At 45.3% G+C, this 15,773-nt stretch overlaps 1 protein-coding gene across 1 annotated transcript in view; it reads right to left on the reverse strand.

Moving 5' to 3' along the window:
* Positions 1-15,560, reverse strand: part of LOC146062534 (visual pigment-like receptor peropsin) — a 35,809-nt gene extending 20,249 nt beyond the window's left edge. Inside the window, exons 1-2 of the mRNA XM_083174648.1 lie at positions 15,334-15,560; positions 11,644-11,849 (exon numbers count right to left, since the gene is read on the reverse strand). Of these exons, the coding sequence (XP_083030774.1) occupies positions 11,644-11,849; positions 15,334-15,454 (327 nt within the window). The 5' untranslated portion in view covers positions 15,455-15,560. The remainder of the gene's footprint in view (positions 1-11,643; positions 11,850-15,333) is intronic.
* Positions 15,561-15,773: the final 213 nt, after the last annotated feature.

Genomic DNA, 15,773 nt, shown 5'->3' on the forward strand with positions numbered 1-15,773 from the left:
GCTGGTGTAAAAGGGGCCAGCCCGGGAAAGTACCTGCATGATCCTGAGACCATATTACAGGTAAATCCCTACATTTTCTGGTGTGAAAGGGGTATTACTTCAAATAGCCGGGACCTTCAGTGCTCTGAATACAGCCAGGCAGCCCCCCGCTCTGCCTGGCTGTCAATGGCTGTCACTTCTGCCCGGCGGAGGTTGTCCCCCTGTTACCGCAAGCATGTATTCTCCCTTGGCAATGATCATGTAATCCCACATGGCAACGAGCATGGAACCCCTGGCAATGAGCATGGAACCCTTGGCAATAAGCATGTAGGTAAGCAGCACTTATGTAGCATAATTTTTAATAGGCATTATGGTGTTTGGCATAATACGTAATGGATATTATGGTGTGTGGCTTAACATGCAATGGGCATTATGGTGTCAATTTTTAATGTGCAATTTTGGCATGTAATGCCCCTGTTTATGAAGAATATTGTGTATTTTTGTTCAATCCATTTGGTATAGTGTGTATTTTGGCTCAATCCATGTGGAAAAATGTGAATTTTGCCTTAATCTGTGTGGCATAACAAGAATGTTGTCTCACTCCATGTGCCACAGTGTAAATTTTGGCTCATTCCATGTGGCATAATGTGTAAGAGGCAAATACAGTGTAAGGGGGTTACTATTATGTTGCATGATTTGTATAAGGGGTATATGGTGTGGTAAACTTAGGTGACCACATAAAAGGTGCTGAAATGTTGTCTACCAAATTTTGGCTTTCAGTATTTTTTTTATGACTGGAGTGTCGCCTCACCCCTCAAGTATTCTAGGACATCGGCATCCTGTGGGTGCACCTTTGGAGGGCACCCGGCAATATATGGTAAGTATATCTGCAGCTTCTATTTTCCCTCTTTTCTGTGCCAGGCCCTTGCATATGCCAACCTCTTTGCCATTTTCCACCCTATACTAAACCTTTTGCATTTTTCCTACGCCAGCCCCCTGCCTTTTCCAGGCATATATAATTAGTTGAAAGTATTTACACAAATAGAGACACACCCATGAGCATACCACCCAACCAGAACACTGATCACGCCCCCCACATTATTATTATTAGTAACGCAAAGGAAAGCTCTTGCACTAAGAGCTGTCCCTTGGGATGCGGCTCCGGTGCAGGACTTCCAGGTCTGAGACCCAGGAGTCCCTCTGCACATGCGCAAAGTGACAAACCGCCCGCGGGGCATGCTGGGAGGAATCCGTGATGGATCCCTCACACTGTACTGTGGAGAGAAGCACATAGGCTGCTCCAGAGACAATAGAGCATGCAAAATTGTGGTTAAAACCCTGATAACTGGGTTTTTAATGCATTTTCATGTGTGCATCCTGCTCTCTCTCTCTCTCTCTCTCTCTCTCTCTCTCTCTCTCTCTCTATATATATATATATATATATATAGCTAACTACCCCTCACCTCTATGAGGTAAAGTACCGTCAGTGACCACTAGAGGCCACTCAACCTGCCAAATTACTCCTTTGTGTGCTAAAATATGTCATAACAGAAACTGAAAGAAGTATTAGCATGGACACGGATCTGTTTAAATTTTGCTGGATATGGAGAGAGGGAGCTCTGAAGACAGAGATTGGAGGTAGGTAATATTACTGGAAAATTGTACAACCATACATAACATTGATGTAACTGCACTTATATAATGATTAACATCGTGCAATTGTATTTTGATGCCTCGATACAATAAAAAATGTAAATAAAAAAAAGAGATTGGCGGTAGGAGGATATAGGGATTGGGACAGGAGTTTGTGGGCTAAAAACTTTCACAGCTCAAAGTGAAAGTACAGAAGCTGTCGTTTTGACTGGCTTTTAACTAGTTCTAAAATAAATATAATATATATCTAAGACACAAACTGACAACTACTGTAGGTACTGTACAGTCAAGTAACTAGGACACCTACAGTAATATAATGCAGACCCATCAAATTGTAACCTCCTAACATTGGGTGTTGTAGACAATATCACTAATAAAAGTAAAACACACAGGTTTGTGTTGATTGGTTTGGAATATATATGTTTTGAGATAAATAAAACAGCAACATTTTCAGTTTATAGAGGGGGGGGGAGTGGGTACTTTTTACCTAGGCTGGGTCTGATGAATGGGCATGGGGCCAGGGCCATGCCCCCTCCCCCACTGTGAGGAGCAGGGCAGTGGGAGTAGAGGACAGGCTGGTGCTGAATCACAGCCTCTCTCCTACGATCAGCGCATGCTACTCAGTGTCGTCTGTTGAGCAGGGGGAGAGAAGCAGCTGCAACACCAGCCTGTCTTCTCTCTCCTAGAGCGGGTGTCGCACCCACCGGATGCCGTCGCCAGTCAGCACACTATACCCCTGCATTTTAAAGGGACATGACCATGCCCCTCCCATTGGCCACGTTCCATTGACCATGCCCATTTTTTTTTACCATGTCCTGGTGGTGCTGATGGCAGGCCTATATATACATTTGTTAATGGTATCCTTTTATCCAGCAATACATGCCCAACTTTTAATATTTCTCTCTTTCTTAAAATTGTCCTGATGGTTCTGTTGCTTACGTTTGCCTGGAAGCAACAAGATATGATTTTTTAAGTCACATTATTCTCATAGTATATTGGCATATGCTATAACCATACTTGCCTACTTTTAAAAACTAGTTTCAGGGAGATTATAGTTGGTAGTAGAATTTTGCAAAGTGCCCCATTGAGGGGTCGTGTCATGTCCCACCCAAAGGGCGTGTCTAGTTCCATATATGGAGAGATTGTGAAAAGAGAGTGTGAACTTAGAAGCGTGGGTGGCACCTAGAAGCGTGGGTGTGTACTGCTACATCTGAGAGGAATCTTTTAAAATGACTTATACGTAAATGAGCCCCAAAGCAGTTAGTAAGAGATACTATACTTGGTAAAGTGCTGGGAAATGGTGCTGATGATTCAGTGTAAATGTATCTATCTCTCATTCCTTTTTTTCCCCAAAAAATGTAACAGTGTAATGTGAGCTGGGTGAAATGAGGGAGATTGCTAGACTAAAAAGGGAGAGAGGGAGATTGCTGTTATTTCAGGAAGTCTCCTGCAGAATGCAGGAGGGTAGGCAACTATGGCTATAACGCAGGTGATTAAAAAACATTTGCTTGGTAACCTAGTAAGGGTCTCATGCAGGGGACTCTACTATACTGCCCCTCAGCAAATGGTATCTCTAGGCAGGGGCGCCGATTGACATTTTTTCTGGTGGGTGCTCCCACAGACGAATACCCCATCCCGGACTCACCCGCTGCTCGTCATCACGGTCCGGGATCCTAGCAGCAGCAGCACCACAGCGGGGTCCCAGCAGCGGATATGCCATCAGCAGCAGGGTCCCTGCAGAAGATGGGAACTAGCAGCTGTATTAATACCCCCGCTGCTGACGGCATATCCGCTGCCGGGACCCCGCTGCCGTGGCCTGTGCCGTGGGTGCTCCTCACTTTCCGTGGATGCTCGGGCCCCGGAGCACCCACTGTTTCGGCGCCTATGTCTCTAGGTATGTGTCTCATGTGCCTAGTGGGAAATCTACCAATGGCCAGCAAAATAATAATATGCCTTCTGTCACTGCTTAACATTCTAAGTATATATATAGTAAATGGGTACTTGTTTCCTATCTGGGCGCCCGTCGTGGTGATCGCGGGTACATTTATGTATGGCCGCGACGCGACCGACGCGATGCCCGCGATTTCCCATTGAAACCCATGTTAAACATGGAAATCGTGTCGGTCGCGTCGCGGCCGGCCATAAATGTACCCGCGATGCCCGCGACGCGATGCTCCCGATTTACCATAGGAATCAATGTTAAAAGGCGCGATGGACCCGATTTTACTGTTAAATGGCTCAATGGACCCGATTTGGCCATAGGAATCAATGTTAAATGGGCCACAGAGCCCATTAACCCTTAAATGTCCCCCCAAATTTTTAACGCCACCCCGCCATCAATGTGAACCCGAAGCGTGGCGAGCGCAGCGAGCCCGCGAGGGGCGGCGGTACGCGTCCTCCGACCTTTTCATGCCCTACTATCCACTAGGGCGTGGAGTGAGAATAGAATAGTGTGGCGAGCGCAGCGAGCCACCGAGCCCGAAGCGTGGCGAGCGCAGCGAGCCCCGCGAGGGGACGCGGATACCTTCACAGTTATACGCGTCCCCTCGCGGGCTTCACAGGTGTCCGTGGCGACGCCGACACCTGTGAAGCCCGCGAGGGGACGCGTCTACCTGTGAAGGTATCCGCGTCCCCTCGCGGGGCTCGCTGCGCTCGCCACGCTTCGGGCTCGGTGGCTCGCTGCGCTCGCCACACTATTCTATTCTCACTCCACGCCCTAGTGGATAGTAGGGCATGAAAAGGTCGGAGGACGCGTACCGCCGCCCCTCGCGGGCTCGCTGCGCTCGCCACGCTTCGGGTTCACGGTGATGGCGGGGTGGCGTCAACTACTTTTGGGGGGACATTTTTATGTTCAGGGGTGTTTTTGCCCCATTTCCCATTGTTCCCTATGATAATTTGGGGAAATTGATCCATTTAACATTTTTTCCTATGGTAAATCGCGGTCATCGCGGGTAAATTGAGGCATTTAACATTGTTCTCTATGGGAAAATCGCGGGCATCGCACCCGATTTTTTATCGGCCGCGATGCCCGCGATGGCCGCGATTTTACCCCCGATGCCCGCGATTTCAATCGTGGGCGCCCAGATAGGAAACAAGTACCAAGCAGAAATACTTTTAAATTTTAAAGTAGAATACTTGGCAATTGTGCTCCAAATTACAAAAAAGACCTAAACTCTAATAATCCCTGAATATAATGGAATTTTCAATGGAATGTAGTCAGGATCCTGGGTCACCAGTAACCTGCTGCAGAATCCCAACAGTGAAAATACAGACGAGTCCCTACGGTATCAGTTTAAGGGTTAGGCACTAGAGAAATGGTAAGACTTGGGCTGCTGGAAGGGGAGATTAGGGTTATCGTTATTTAGTACATTCCCTTATGTTATATAGAGGTAAGTCGAGTCAAACTGTTTTTTATCTTTATTTTTGTTTTTCAAACTGATTCAAATGTATCTTACTCATGCTGAGAATCGCATACATCATCCATACAGCATTCATACATATATTGCGTGTGTGCACTTCAGGTCTGTTCTTCATAAATATATATATATATAACTTAAATATTCCCAATTTAATATGACAAATATTCTGTGGTATCGATCAGTGAATGAAGGTCAGACATGCAAACATCCGTGCAATTCTGCATTGCCCGTGCCGTGCTTGCTATTGAGAAAGCACAGTGCAACAATCCCAACATCTGTTTACAAAATAATGCACGTTCAACTCCAATGAGAAACAAAGCAAGAACGTGTCAAAGAGCACCAAAGCTATTTCTGTTCCAAAGGTATGCCCACAATTTCAGCAATGATTTCCAAATCTAGCAAATTTGCGTTATGAATAAAGGGGAAATGATCAATTATGTTGTGTTTCTTCTTTGCAAGGAGTTGTACAGCTGTTTAAATATACAAATAATCTGAATTTGGTATAGCAAGCTGTCTGCAAGGCCATATTAAGCCATATTAAGTTAATACAAGACACATTGGGCAGCTGCCCAGGGCCACATAATTCTAAGAGGCCTCGTGCAAGGGTGAATTTCATGCAGCGATGGGCTGTCAGCATGTTGATCAGTGAATGGCTGAAGCTATCCACCAATCATAGTGCTGACAGCCCATCACTGCATAGAAGCCAAATGAGGAATAATTTATGATTTTTGTATTCATTCATTGCCATTAATTGGTGTCTAGTTGCCCCAGTAAATTGATTTGCCCAGGCCTTGCAATCCTGTTAAGGTGGCCCTGGCTATGTGGGAACCTAAGCACCGGATTTTGAACCTTGTAAATATCCAAAAATGTCAAAATCCTATTTGAGGTTGATTAAAATATTATGAAAAAAAAAAAAGATGTACAGGTTGACCACATTGCACCCCTGGGACCCCTGAAGAAGATCCGGAAGGCCGCCGTGGACGGTGTGGATGCCGGCGGACGCCAGGGGACCATCGGGGGTTGGGGGATGGGAGACACCAGGTGAGTATGTTAAAAATATATATTCCAAAAACCGTGGTCCCGAGCATTTTGGATAAGGAACACTCAACCTGCATACATTTGTACTCTGTGTTAAGTGTAATACCTGTAACTGATTTTCTGGCACCTAATGGTCTGGCACCTTTTTTAATCTGGACAAATAAGGTGTCGGGGGGGGGGGGGGGGGGATTAGCATTTGATGGGATGTACGCTGTGGGGAGGCTTAGAGGGGTGGCTGCAGGGTTTAGTGAGGCAGCAGGGGAAAATCGCACTGCAGTGGGGGACATGCTGAAGGGGGATATAAGCTGCAGGAGGAGATGAGTTGTAGGGGTGTCATGTTGCACCGAGGATACTGACTGTGGGTGTTATGTAGTTGGGCTGTGGGTGGGGGGTCAAGCTGCAGAGGGGCTGCTACCAATACCACCAATAATACAGCAGAACAGATATTCTGGTTTAGTGTCAGAACTGAGGGTTCCGGTTTAGTGGTGGTGTACCTCTAGTGCCTAAAAGGTAACATACCCTCTTCTGGCCATTGTAACCCATATTCTCTTCTAGGGCCGAGACAAGCAGAAGAGCTGCCATTTTGTTTAGATTCCCTGTTGCTGGTGATCTGAGAAATTGCTGATCTGGAGCATCTCCTGCAACAGGGCCCACCAACCGGGGAAACCAGAATACCAGAGTGCTAATAAGGACAGAAACACATTAGAATGACTGTCCACCTACCTTCACCAGTAAATGAAATAATTAGCTTTTGCTATGCTGAGATAGCTCTACTTAGCATTGCAGCTGTCTCTGAAAATATTACCAGCATTTTTCTACTAATCCCTTTTTAACAGAGTAGGAATGGATTGAAGACAGATTGTCAAAGTAGCTATTGTGTGTCAATTTAGTCTGAAGTCCTAATCCTTCCATTATCTGCTACTAAAGCTGCTACAGGAGGAACATCCGATTTTTTTTGTCAATTGGTTTTTGCTGAGTTTTATTTCTCGGAGCCCACCTTATTGTTCTGTAGCCAAAGACTTCTGTGTTTGTGTCATGTGTATCCATGTTGGAGTAAATAAGGATTATTTGTAAATGTTTGCCATTCTTACATTGCTCATTAAATTTTCATATACAATGAGATATATTTAGTGGTTTATTAAGTAATAGGAACAATTTAAGTCTTGTAACCCATTCACGACTGTATGCAGATTGCATCTAATTAATCACAATTATTTTGCATGTTTTTGCTGGTAGCAGTTATGTCAGATTTTATTATATAGGGATGCCAGATTTTTTTCAAGGTTTATTTAGTTATTTTTTTTTTTTGTATTCACTTTTTTACTTTCCCCTTATTTTTACTAATAGGAAACCTTGATGCCAGAAGCCACATTGAAAGTGAAATCACAGCAATGTCTGACATGAATGTATCATGTATTATAGAACAGGTGAATATAGCTCATTTACTGTCACATACCTCCCAACTTTTCTGGACCACAGATCAGGAACTTTGCATTTGCACGCCAAAGCTGCGTGTGACCCGGAAAGGGTGTGTGGCCTCTGTTCTGAGGGGTGTGGCCTCATGTCAGGGGCAAAACCTCGTGGCTCGGTACTTTTGTTCAGCATTGTAGGGGGCATGCCCAGCACTCCCTGAGCAGCTAGGTAGACCCCAGCTCTCCTCCCTGCACTGAATAGATACCATGCAGAGCAGTGATCACCGTTGTCCCCTACTGTCACCGCCACCCACAGGACACCGAGATCTGTGCTTGGAGCAGTGGGATAGTCTCCAATGGGGCAGATGTATTAAGCCTTAACAAGAGATAAATGCAAGGGTGATAAGGAGAGACAAACGTCCAGCCAATCACCTGCTAACTGCCATGTTATAGGCTGTGTTTGAAAAAAGTCAGTAAGGAGCTGATTGGCTGGACGTTTATCTCTCCTTATCACCCTTGCATTTATCTCTTGTTAAGGCTTAATACATCTGCCCCAATAAGTGGAATCAAGATTGTTGGGAATTATGTTGTCATTTTTGCACAGAAAAGACTTTGTATTGCAGTGAATGGGGAAATATAGCTAATAATTAATAGTTATTTTGTGTAACATATCTGATCTCCCATTAGCTTAACTAAAAGTATAGATTATTCTACATAATTGTAAAATAACATTCAGTGCGGTGGCATGCCATTCATACAATACTCTGTAGTCCTACGCTACACTGATCTGATACAGACCAGGCCCTTTTAGAGCACAGCAGACATGCCCGGTTAATAGGGGGAGTGTGGCAAATACAGGAGCCAGGGTCGTGAGCGCTCAAAAAATAAATACTATGCCTAGTGCTACAAGTGGGTGAAGGGGCCCACGCTATTCGAATTGGGGACCAGCAGGGAGGGTAGAGTGCTGCTGGGAGCTGACGCAAAGTTAATTGACCTTTATTAACATTATGGTTAAGGTTAATTAACTGGTTTAGGTTAATTAAGCCAATCAACTCTAAGTGCTCTAATGTGATTGACTCAGGGGTTTCCCATTGACAGGAGTCACCCAGGTCCCTGTCATTCAAACAGTCTGGATTTGAGTGGGTTAGCATTTTTTTTATTTGCTTAACCCCTGGGAATCATACATGGAATGATGTGATCTACACTGGAAAAGGTGACATGGATCACTACTGAAGATGTGAAAGGCAATGTGGGATGTACTGTAGGTAAGTATGTGTGAGTGTGGTGTGAGCGAATGTAAGTATTGCATTAATGATGTTGTGTGTGTGAGCACAGTGTTTATTTTAATATTTATTTTACAGGAAAAACTACAGGTACCAGCAGGACCTTTAATATGGTTCTCCGAGTACAAGCATTCCAATGGAGGCTTGCTGGGACCTGTATTTTAACCTGTAGAAGTCAATATTAATTATTTTGTTTACACTTATCTAAAAATAAACTCAGCACTCATTGCCTAGGGTTGCTGGGGCTAGCCTTGGGATTCAGCCCTGGCCCTTAAGTGTCCTGGAGTGGAAAGGCTTTATTAGAGGGGTCACTACTTACAGGGGTACCTTAGCTAAGGATGGCTAGTATGGGGGTGGGTGGATGATGCTGCTGCGGAGACCCACATAAGTGTGTCCCCATGCAGCAGCATTACCTCCCTGGCTAGTAGAGCCCAGTGCTGGTTCCAAAAACATGAGTGACTCCTCCTCTTGTTTTCCTGTATTTTTGGAACCAAGACTGGTCCAAGAGCCTGGTACTGGTTGTAAAAATACAACCACTCATTTTCCCCCTGTATTTATGCAACCAAGAATGGCTTCAAAGCAGGGCCGAAACTAGGGTTTCCGGCGCCCGGGGCAAGGCAGTCATTTGGTCGCCCCCCCCTGACTGGGGGGGGCAAATGACTGCCTTGCCCCTGGTGCCGGAGGCTGAGTGAAACCTGCGCCCACATACCTCTGTTGTGCAGCGGGGTCCGGGGATTGTGGAGTAGTCCATGATACGGGATATACAGGGGGTCGGTGCTGTGTTTGCCGCAGTTTCTCCTACAGCTGCCGTGCATAGGACTGTTACATATCCATCCCCCCCCTCTGCCGGGATGTACCAAGCGTGTGCGCGTCGCAGATGCTCGCAGGGCTCTGGGACATCCCCACAACGCGCCGACGAGGGGTGCACAGAACGGGCTTTGAGGGGATTAGCGGCTGTGTTGAGCGGTGTGCTATCTGTGTCAGTACCTCAGGGAGCCGGCCAGTGAGCGGAGTGTGCGTGCCGGGGTGCTGGCAGTGGCACTCTGTGTCCGACCTGCGCGCGGGGAAGCTCCAGCAGCGAGGTCTCCGTCAGCGGGGGAAGGCTGATATCACCCCCCGCCGCCATGCAGAAGGTAACACAAAGGGAACGTTACTCCCATCGTCCCTGGACCCCCGCTGCCTGGCCCGATAGCGCCCCACCCATGTAGCGCCCGGTGCGCGTGACCCCCCAGCCCCCCCCTAGTTACGGCCCTGCTCAAAGAGCCCAGACTGGTTATGATTTAGGGGGTGGGGACTGCTTGTCTTTCTTAGATTTTTTTGTAGCAATTTGTACATGTTTTCTGACAAAAGCATGCACGGGTCTCAATGATCGGTGAATGCTTCTGGCAAACTTGCCTATTTGAACCTGATTTATTGTTTTTGAACTTTTTGGTAATGTTAAGGTTGTGAGTTGCAAACTTGCACTGCAATACATAGCTTGAGATCTATATTTTCACCTTGAAAAACATCTGGATGTCAGTTGTCAAATACCTTAAAAATGTGTTCATCCACATTCTCACCCTATAACATTTGCGAGTTCAGCAAAATGTGTGAGTTTAGCTGAATCACATTCCATTACATTTGGCCCAATATATTTCAAAAAAATATTATTGTATACTGTTAGATATAATTTTGAATTATGTAACTAGACAGTTCACATCAAACAAGAAAGAATGTGCAAAGGTACATGCTGATAAGAACAACAGACGGCTGGACGGTGGAGACCCTATGAGCTGATGGTTGGGAGCTAGCAGTAACAGACTACTGGACAATGGAGACCCCGAGAACTGGTGGTTGGGAGCTGGCAGTAACAGACGACTGGACGGTGGAGACCCTATGAGCTGATGGTTGGGAGCTAGTAGTAACAGACTACTGGACAATGGAGACACTGTGAGCTGGTGGTTGGGAGCTGGCAGTAACGGACTGCTGGATGGTGGAGATGCTGTATGCTGATGGTTGGGAGCTGGCAGTAACAGACTGCTGGATGGTGGAGATGCTGTAGGCTGATGGTTGGGAGCTGGCAGTAACAGACTGCTGGACGGTGGAGATGCTGTAGGCTGATGGTTGGGAGCTGGCAGTAACAGACTTCTGGACTGCGAAGACCCTGTGAGCTGATGTCTGGGAGCTGGAAGTACCAGTTTGCTGGATGGTGGAGACCCCGAGAACTGGTGGTTGGGAGCTGGCAGTAACAGACTGCTAGATGGTGGAGACCCTTTAAGCTGATGGTTGGGAGCTAGCAGCAACAGACTGCTGGACAATGGATACACTGTGAGCTGGTGGTTGGGAGCTGGCAGTAATATACTGCTGGACGGTGGACACCCGGGGCCAGATGTATCAAGCTTCAAAAGGTGATCAAATGAAGAGTGATAAACAGCCAGCCAATCAGCTCCTATCTGCCATGTTACTGTCTGGGTTTGAAAAATAACACATAAGAGCTGATTGGCTGGTTGTTTATCACTCTCCATTTTATCACTTTTGAAGCTTGATACATCTGGCCCCATGTGAGCTGGTGGTTGGGAGCTAGCAGTAACAGACTGCTGGACAGTGGAGACCCTGTGAGTTGGTGGTTGGGAGCTGGCAGTAACAAACTGCTGGACGTGGAGACCATGTGAGGTGGTGGTTGGGAGATGGCCAGCTTTCATTGAATTGTTAGAATTAACCAGTCACATAAGGTCCTCTACTCTTGACAAGAGATGCTGGAGATTATCGGATTAAGAATCGTTATCTTCAGTTCACAAGAAAACTGAATAATTACATTTAGTTTCTCTTGAAAACAGAAAGGCAAATACACTCATAGACATAGTGTACATGTATTCCTACCTGACATGTCCATATTGAGGTAATGAGAAAGCCATCATCTCGGAAAACATTAAAGATATCAATGATGCCTCTTGAGTAGCCAAATACTGACACACTGGCATCGGACACCGCCAAGTTAAAAGTAAGATAGTCAGTGGGGAGCAAACTGGCTCTCTGTTTGTACAATATAAATATAACAATACTGTTGCCAAACCATGACATCCATCCTAAAGAAAAATAAAAGATATAGATGATGAATGTATGAATAAATGAAAAACAATGCAACAGTTTTTAATAATGAATTATTCTCTTACAAATACATTTTAAATACATCCCTTTTACTCATAGGCCCCTTTCTCCCGCCCACTGTCTGCACATGCAAATACTTGAATACTTTAGTGTATTTCGGGGTATATTAGTTTAATATGGGTAATCTCAGGGTTATTTATCTTATGTGATTACTGATGTGGGAGCTAATGTTATGTGCGGACTGGTTTGTGTGTGTGTGTGTGTGTGTGTGTGTGGTGTGTGTGTGTGGGTTAGGTTAGTGTTATATGGGGACTGTTGTTGGGGTTTGGGGCTATGTGAAAATTGGTGTACAGAAGTAGAAATGTTAAGTGGGGACTTTTGAATTGAGGGGATAATGTTTGACATTAGCTGGTGTGATGAGATAAGGTATGTGGGAACAGTTGTGTAGAAGGTTAACAGGTTTGTTGGGAGCGTAGTGTCTTAAGAGGGGGGGGGGGTGTTATTTTACTATATGTGTGAACCTCTGTGATAAATTCATACTATGTGGGCACTGGTGGAGTGGTTCATGCAGGGCCGTCTTTTCCTATGGGCTTAATGGGCACTTGCCCAGGGGCTCCAGGTGTATAAGAGTCCTATTCTGATAGCTGAGGATCCCCTTTTCCCAGAGATACCAGAATTTTGAAAATCGGCCCTGGTGAACTAGAGATATCCAACTTCAAAGCAGCAGTCCACATCCGACCTGTTAATTGCAATTCCCAGCCATATTTCTCAGGTTCTCTCTGACTTAGATTCTTTCTAAGAGTATATTCCAAAAGATGGGACTCTCCCCTTTCTGTTGACACTAGAGGCTTGTCTCTATCATGCCCAGAACCAGAGATATCAGTCTTCCAGCAGCCGGACCCTGCTCCAGCTCCAAACGTCTGCTGTACAGTTTTATATTTTTGTCAATGGATTGCTCTGGCTCCTGATCTCTGATCCCTAAGTTCCCAGCACCTCCTGAAAGTTGGGACTCTAGGTTTTTATACTATTGAAGGCTAAGAAATCTATTTCCAGATAATGGCAATATCTGCAGTCAAACAAGCTGCACATCCACCGGAAAATGACGAATATTAAGCCCACTCCATCATCCAACCCTCCCCTGCATATAAAACACCCACTACCTCCCTGGAAGTCATTTACAAGGAACCCTTCATTCAGCTCAGTGCCCCCTTCCACACGTTAGTGTTCTCCCTCCCACCACCTGTGCAGTACAGGAGTAATTAGCTGCTGCTGATAGCACCCCCCCCCCCCCACCCCTAGGAGGGGAGAATGGGTAAGGGCCCCAGTGCATTGCTTTGCCCAGGGACCCACACTGCTGTTAAGATGGCCCTGGGTTCGGGATGCAGTTTAAATCCCGGCGGTCGGGATCCCGGTGTTCAGAATCCTGACGCTGGAATCCGGACCGCCGAAATCCCGACACTTTCTCCCTCCGTGGGTGTCCACGACACCCCTGGAGGGAGAATAAATTAGCGTGCCGAGTGTAGCGTGCCGAGCGTAGCGAGGCACCGGGCCCGCTGCGTGGCGAGCGCAGCGGGCCCGCTGCATGGCGAGCGCAGCGGGCCCGCTGCATGGCGAGCGCAGCGAGTCCTCCCCTTGTCGGGATTTCGGCGGTTGTGATTCCGGCGTCGGGATTTTGAACACCGGGATCCCGACCGCCGGGATTTCATACTGAATCCCTGGGTTCATGTTATGTAAGGAGTCAGGACTGGTAATTAGTAAATTAGTATTATGTGAGAACTGGTGTAAGGCAATAGGCCTATTTATTCAATATAAATTCAATGTTAAATCAAATTAATGTTATCTTTGGGTTCGTACCTCATCCATTTTTCAAATAGGAACCAAACAATTAACAAGCTAACAAGCCAGCATCCGGCCGAACAGCAACTGAGCTTAAGACACTGGCAGCAGCAGGTAGTAAACGCTCCATGAACCGGTTGGAGTTAGCAGCACAGCCTGACAGGTGTCCCAACTTGGATCTTGGGGATCTGTCAGCAGCTGCCAGGTCTTTGTCAGGAAGCAAGTCCTGCTTCATGCTGCTTGGTGTATGAAGGAAGCAGAGTGCACCTAACACGGGGCAGGTCTATTTGTGCTCAAAATGGCCAAAACCACGCATCACTGCAGATGTCACATGATTTTCACATGCTTGGCTGGCATTATTAATACCTATGGATACATTCCTACTGGTATCCTGAGATAATGAATGAGAAATAGGCCATAATGCATTCAAAATTTTAAACACGGCTTTAAGATTTTAGAACACAATTGTGAAACCAAGCTGATAAACCAGTCATCCCATTGTTAATATGTGATTTCCAGGCTGCAGCAGCAGAGAAGAATATAAACAGCAAATAGGTGTAAACCGTGGGGGAAATATTTTTAAGGTGACTGCCAGGTGGCTGTGCCAATGTAACTTACTGATGGAACCATTACTTAATGTGCATTGCGCTACAGTCTCCTTCCCACAACACAAGCATTAGATCCTACATGCCAGTTGTATAACCTTCATTACATGCACATGGGCAGTATGAATGGTGAGTCCCTGAGCGCCCGTACACATGTGTTGATAGCATTACAAGGGGAGCTACATGTGTATTAGCCTTGGGCACCTGGAACCATTAATGAGGCCCTGGCTGTTTGGTTCTACAATTTTTTTTATTGCAGATTGACATAAGTGAAATGTGCAATAAGACATCGGTCATTGTATTGATATAATATATACAAACGTGACTGGTGATAACATTTGCTGTTCAGTTACTTCAACAGATCTACTTGTGCTAATGACAGATCCACTTGTGCCTGATCAGTGATGTGTAGAATGCACGGGCAGAGGATGGATAAGGACCAGTGTGTAAAGTTGCTAAATGTTTCCATGCATGGTGATCAAAATTTATCCTGTAGTTAGCAATTAAGCAATTTGTCTTTTGTAGTGATTATATGATAGAAAATTTTATTTTTATTTTGGTAGGGCAAAGTGGTTTCAATAAAGAAAGATACACATAATTTAATACCATAATTAGCTAAAACAAAACATCTATGTTTGTCATACCATGGCACAATTGCATAGGAATTAACCAGTGACCTTGTCAGTGCCATATGATATAAAACATTTTGTCTACCAGAAACTATGTTATCAATAAAACATTTGGTGGGTATTATCGCAGCTTGGAAACAGTTGGAATTATGAGAGATAAACTGCCATCCAATTAACTCCGAGCTGTCATTTTTATGCTATGCCTGTAACATTGCAGTTAGGATCTGATTGGCTGGACTATCTCACAATTTAATTTCTCTCCAAGCTTTGATAAATACCCCCTTGGTCTGCCTCATAGTTTTTGCCAGTTTGCTGTTCACCATCCCCATGATTACTATGCTAATGGTAAATAACAATAAAATGGTAGCTTCATATCATATGGCATTACATACCGAGCATTAGTAGATATATTCCTATGACAGTCTCTCCTTGTTCTGAAAGTGGATTTTCTTTTTGCAGTAGAGTCATGTTGTTGTTTCTCCATGGTGCCGGTCTTGGAAAATGTATGGACATTGTTGTACTATGTTGCTTGATTTGTGGCAAATGAATTACTTAGCCAATTGCATAAGTAGAGCGAATTTCTCTACTGTCCAGCATTTGGGTGCTAGTTTCTGCCTTGCATTCTAGATTAACAAATTAAGAATGGAAATCTTCTCAACAGACAGCGAGCTAGGTAAACGTTTGACCCCCCCTTCTAATCCTTTCTATAAATACTTCACTTTGTGTCATTGGATAGAATTTAAGAGATGGGTCTATGAAAAGATGTCTTCTAAGATTACTGGATATACATCAAAGTAACATTATGGCACGTTGGGTTATTATCTTGTAAGGT

The sequence above is a fragment of the Crinia signifera genome, chromosome 3 (assembly GCF_055691185.1).
Source record: "Crinia signifera chromosome 3, ASM5569118v1, whole genome shotgun sequence".
Classification (NCBI taxonomy): domain Eukaryota; kingdom Metazoa; phylum Chordata; class Amphibia; order Anura; family Myobatrachidae; genus Crinia; species Crinia signifera.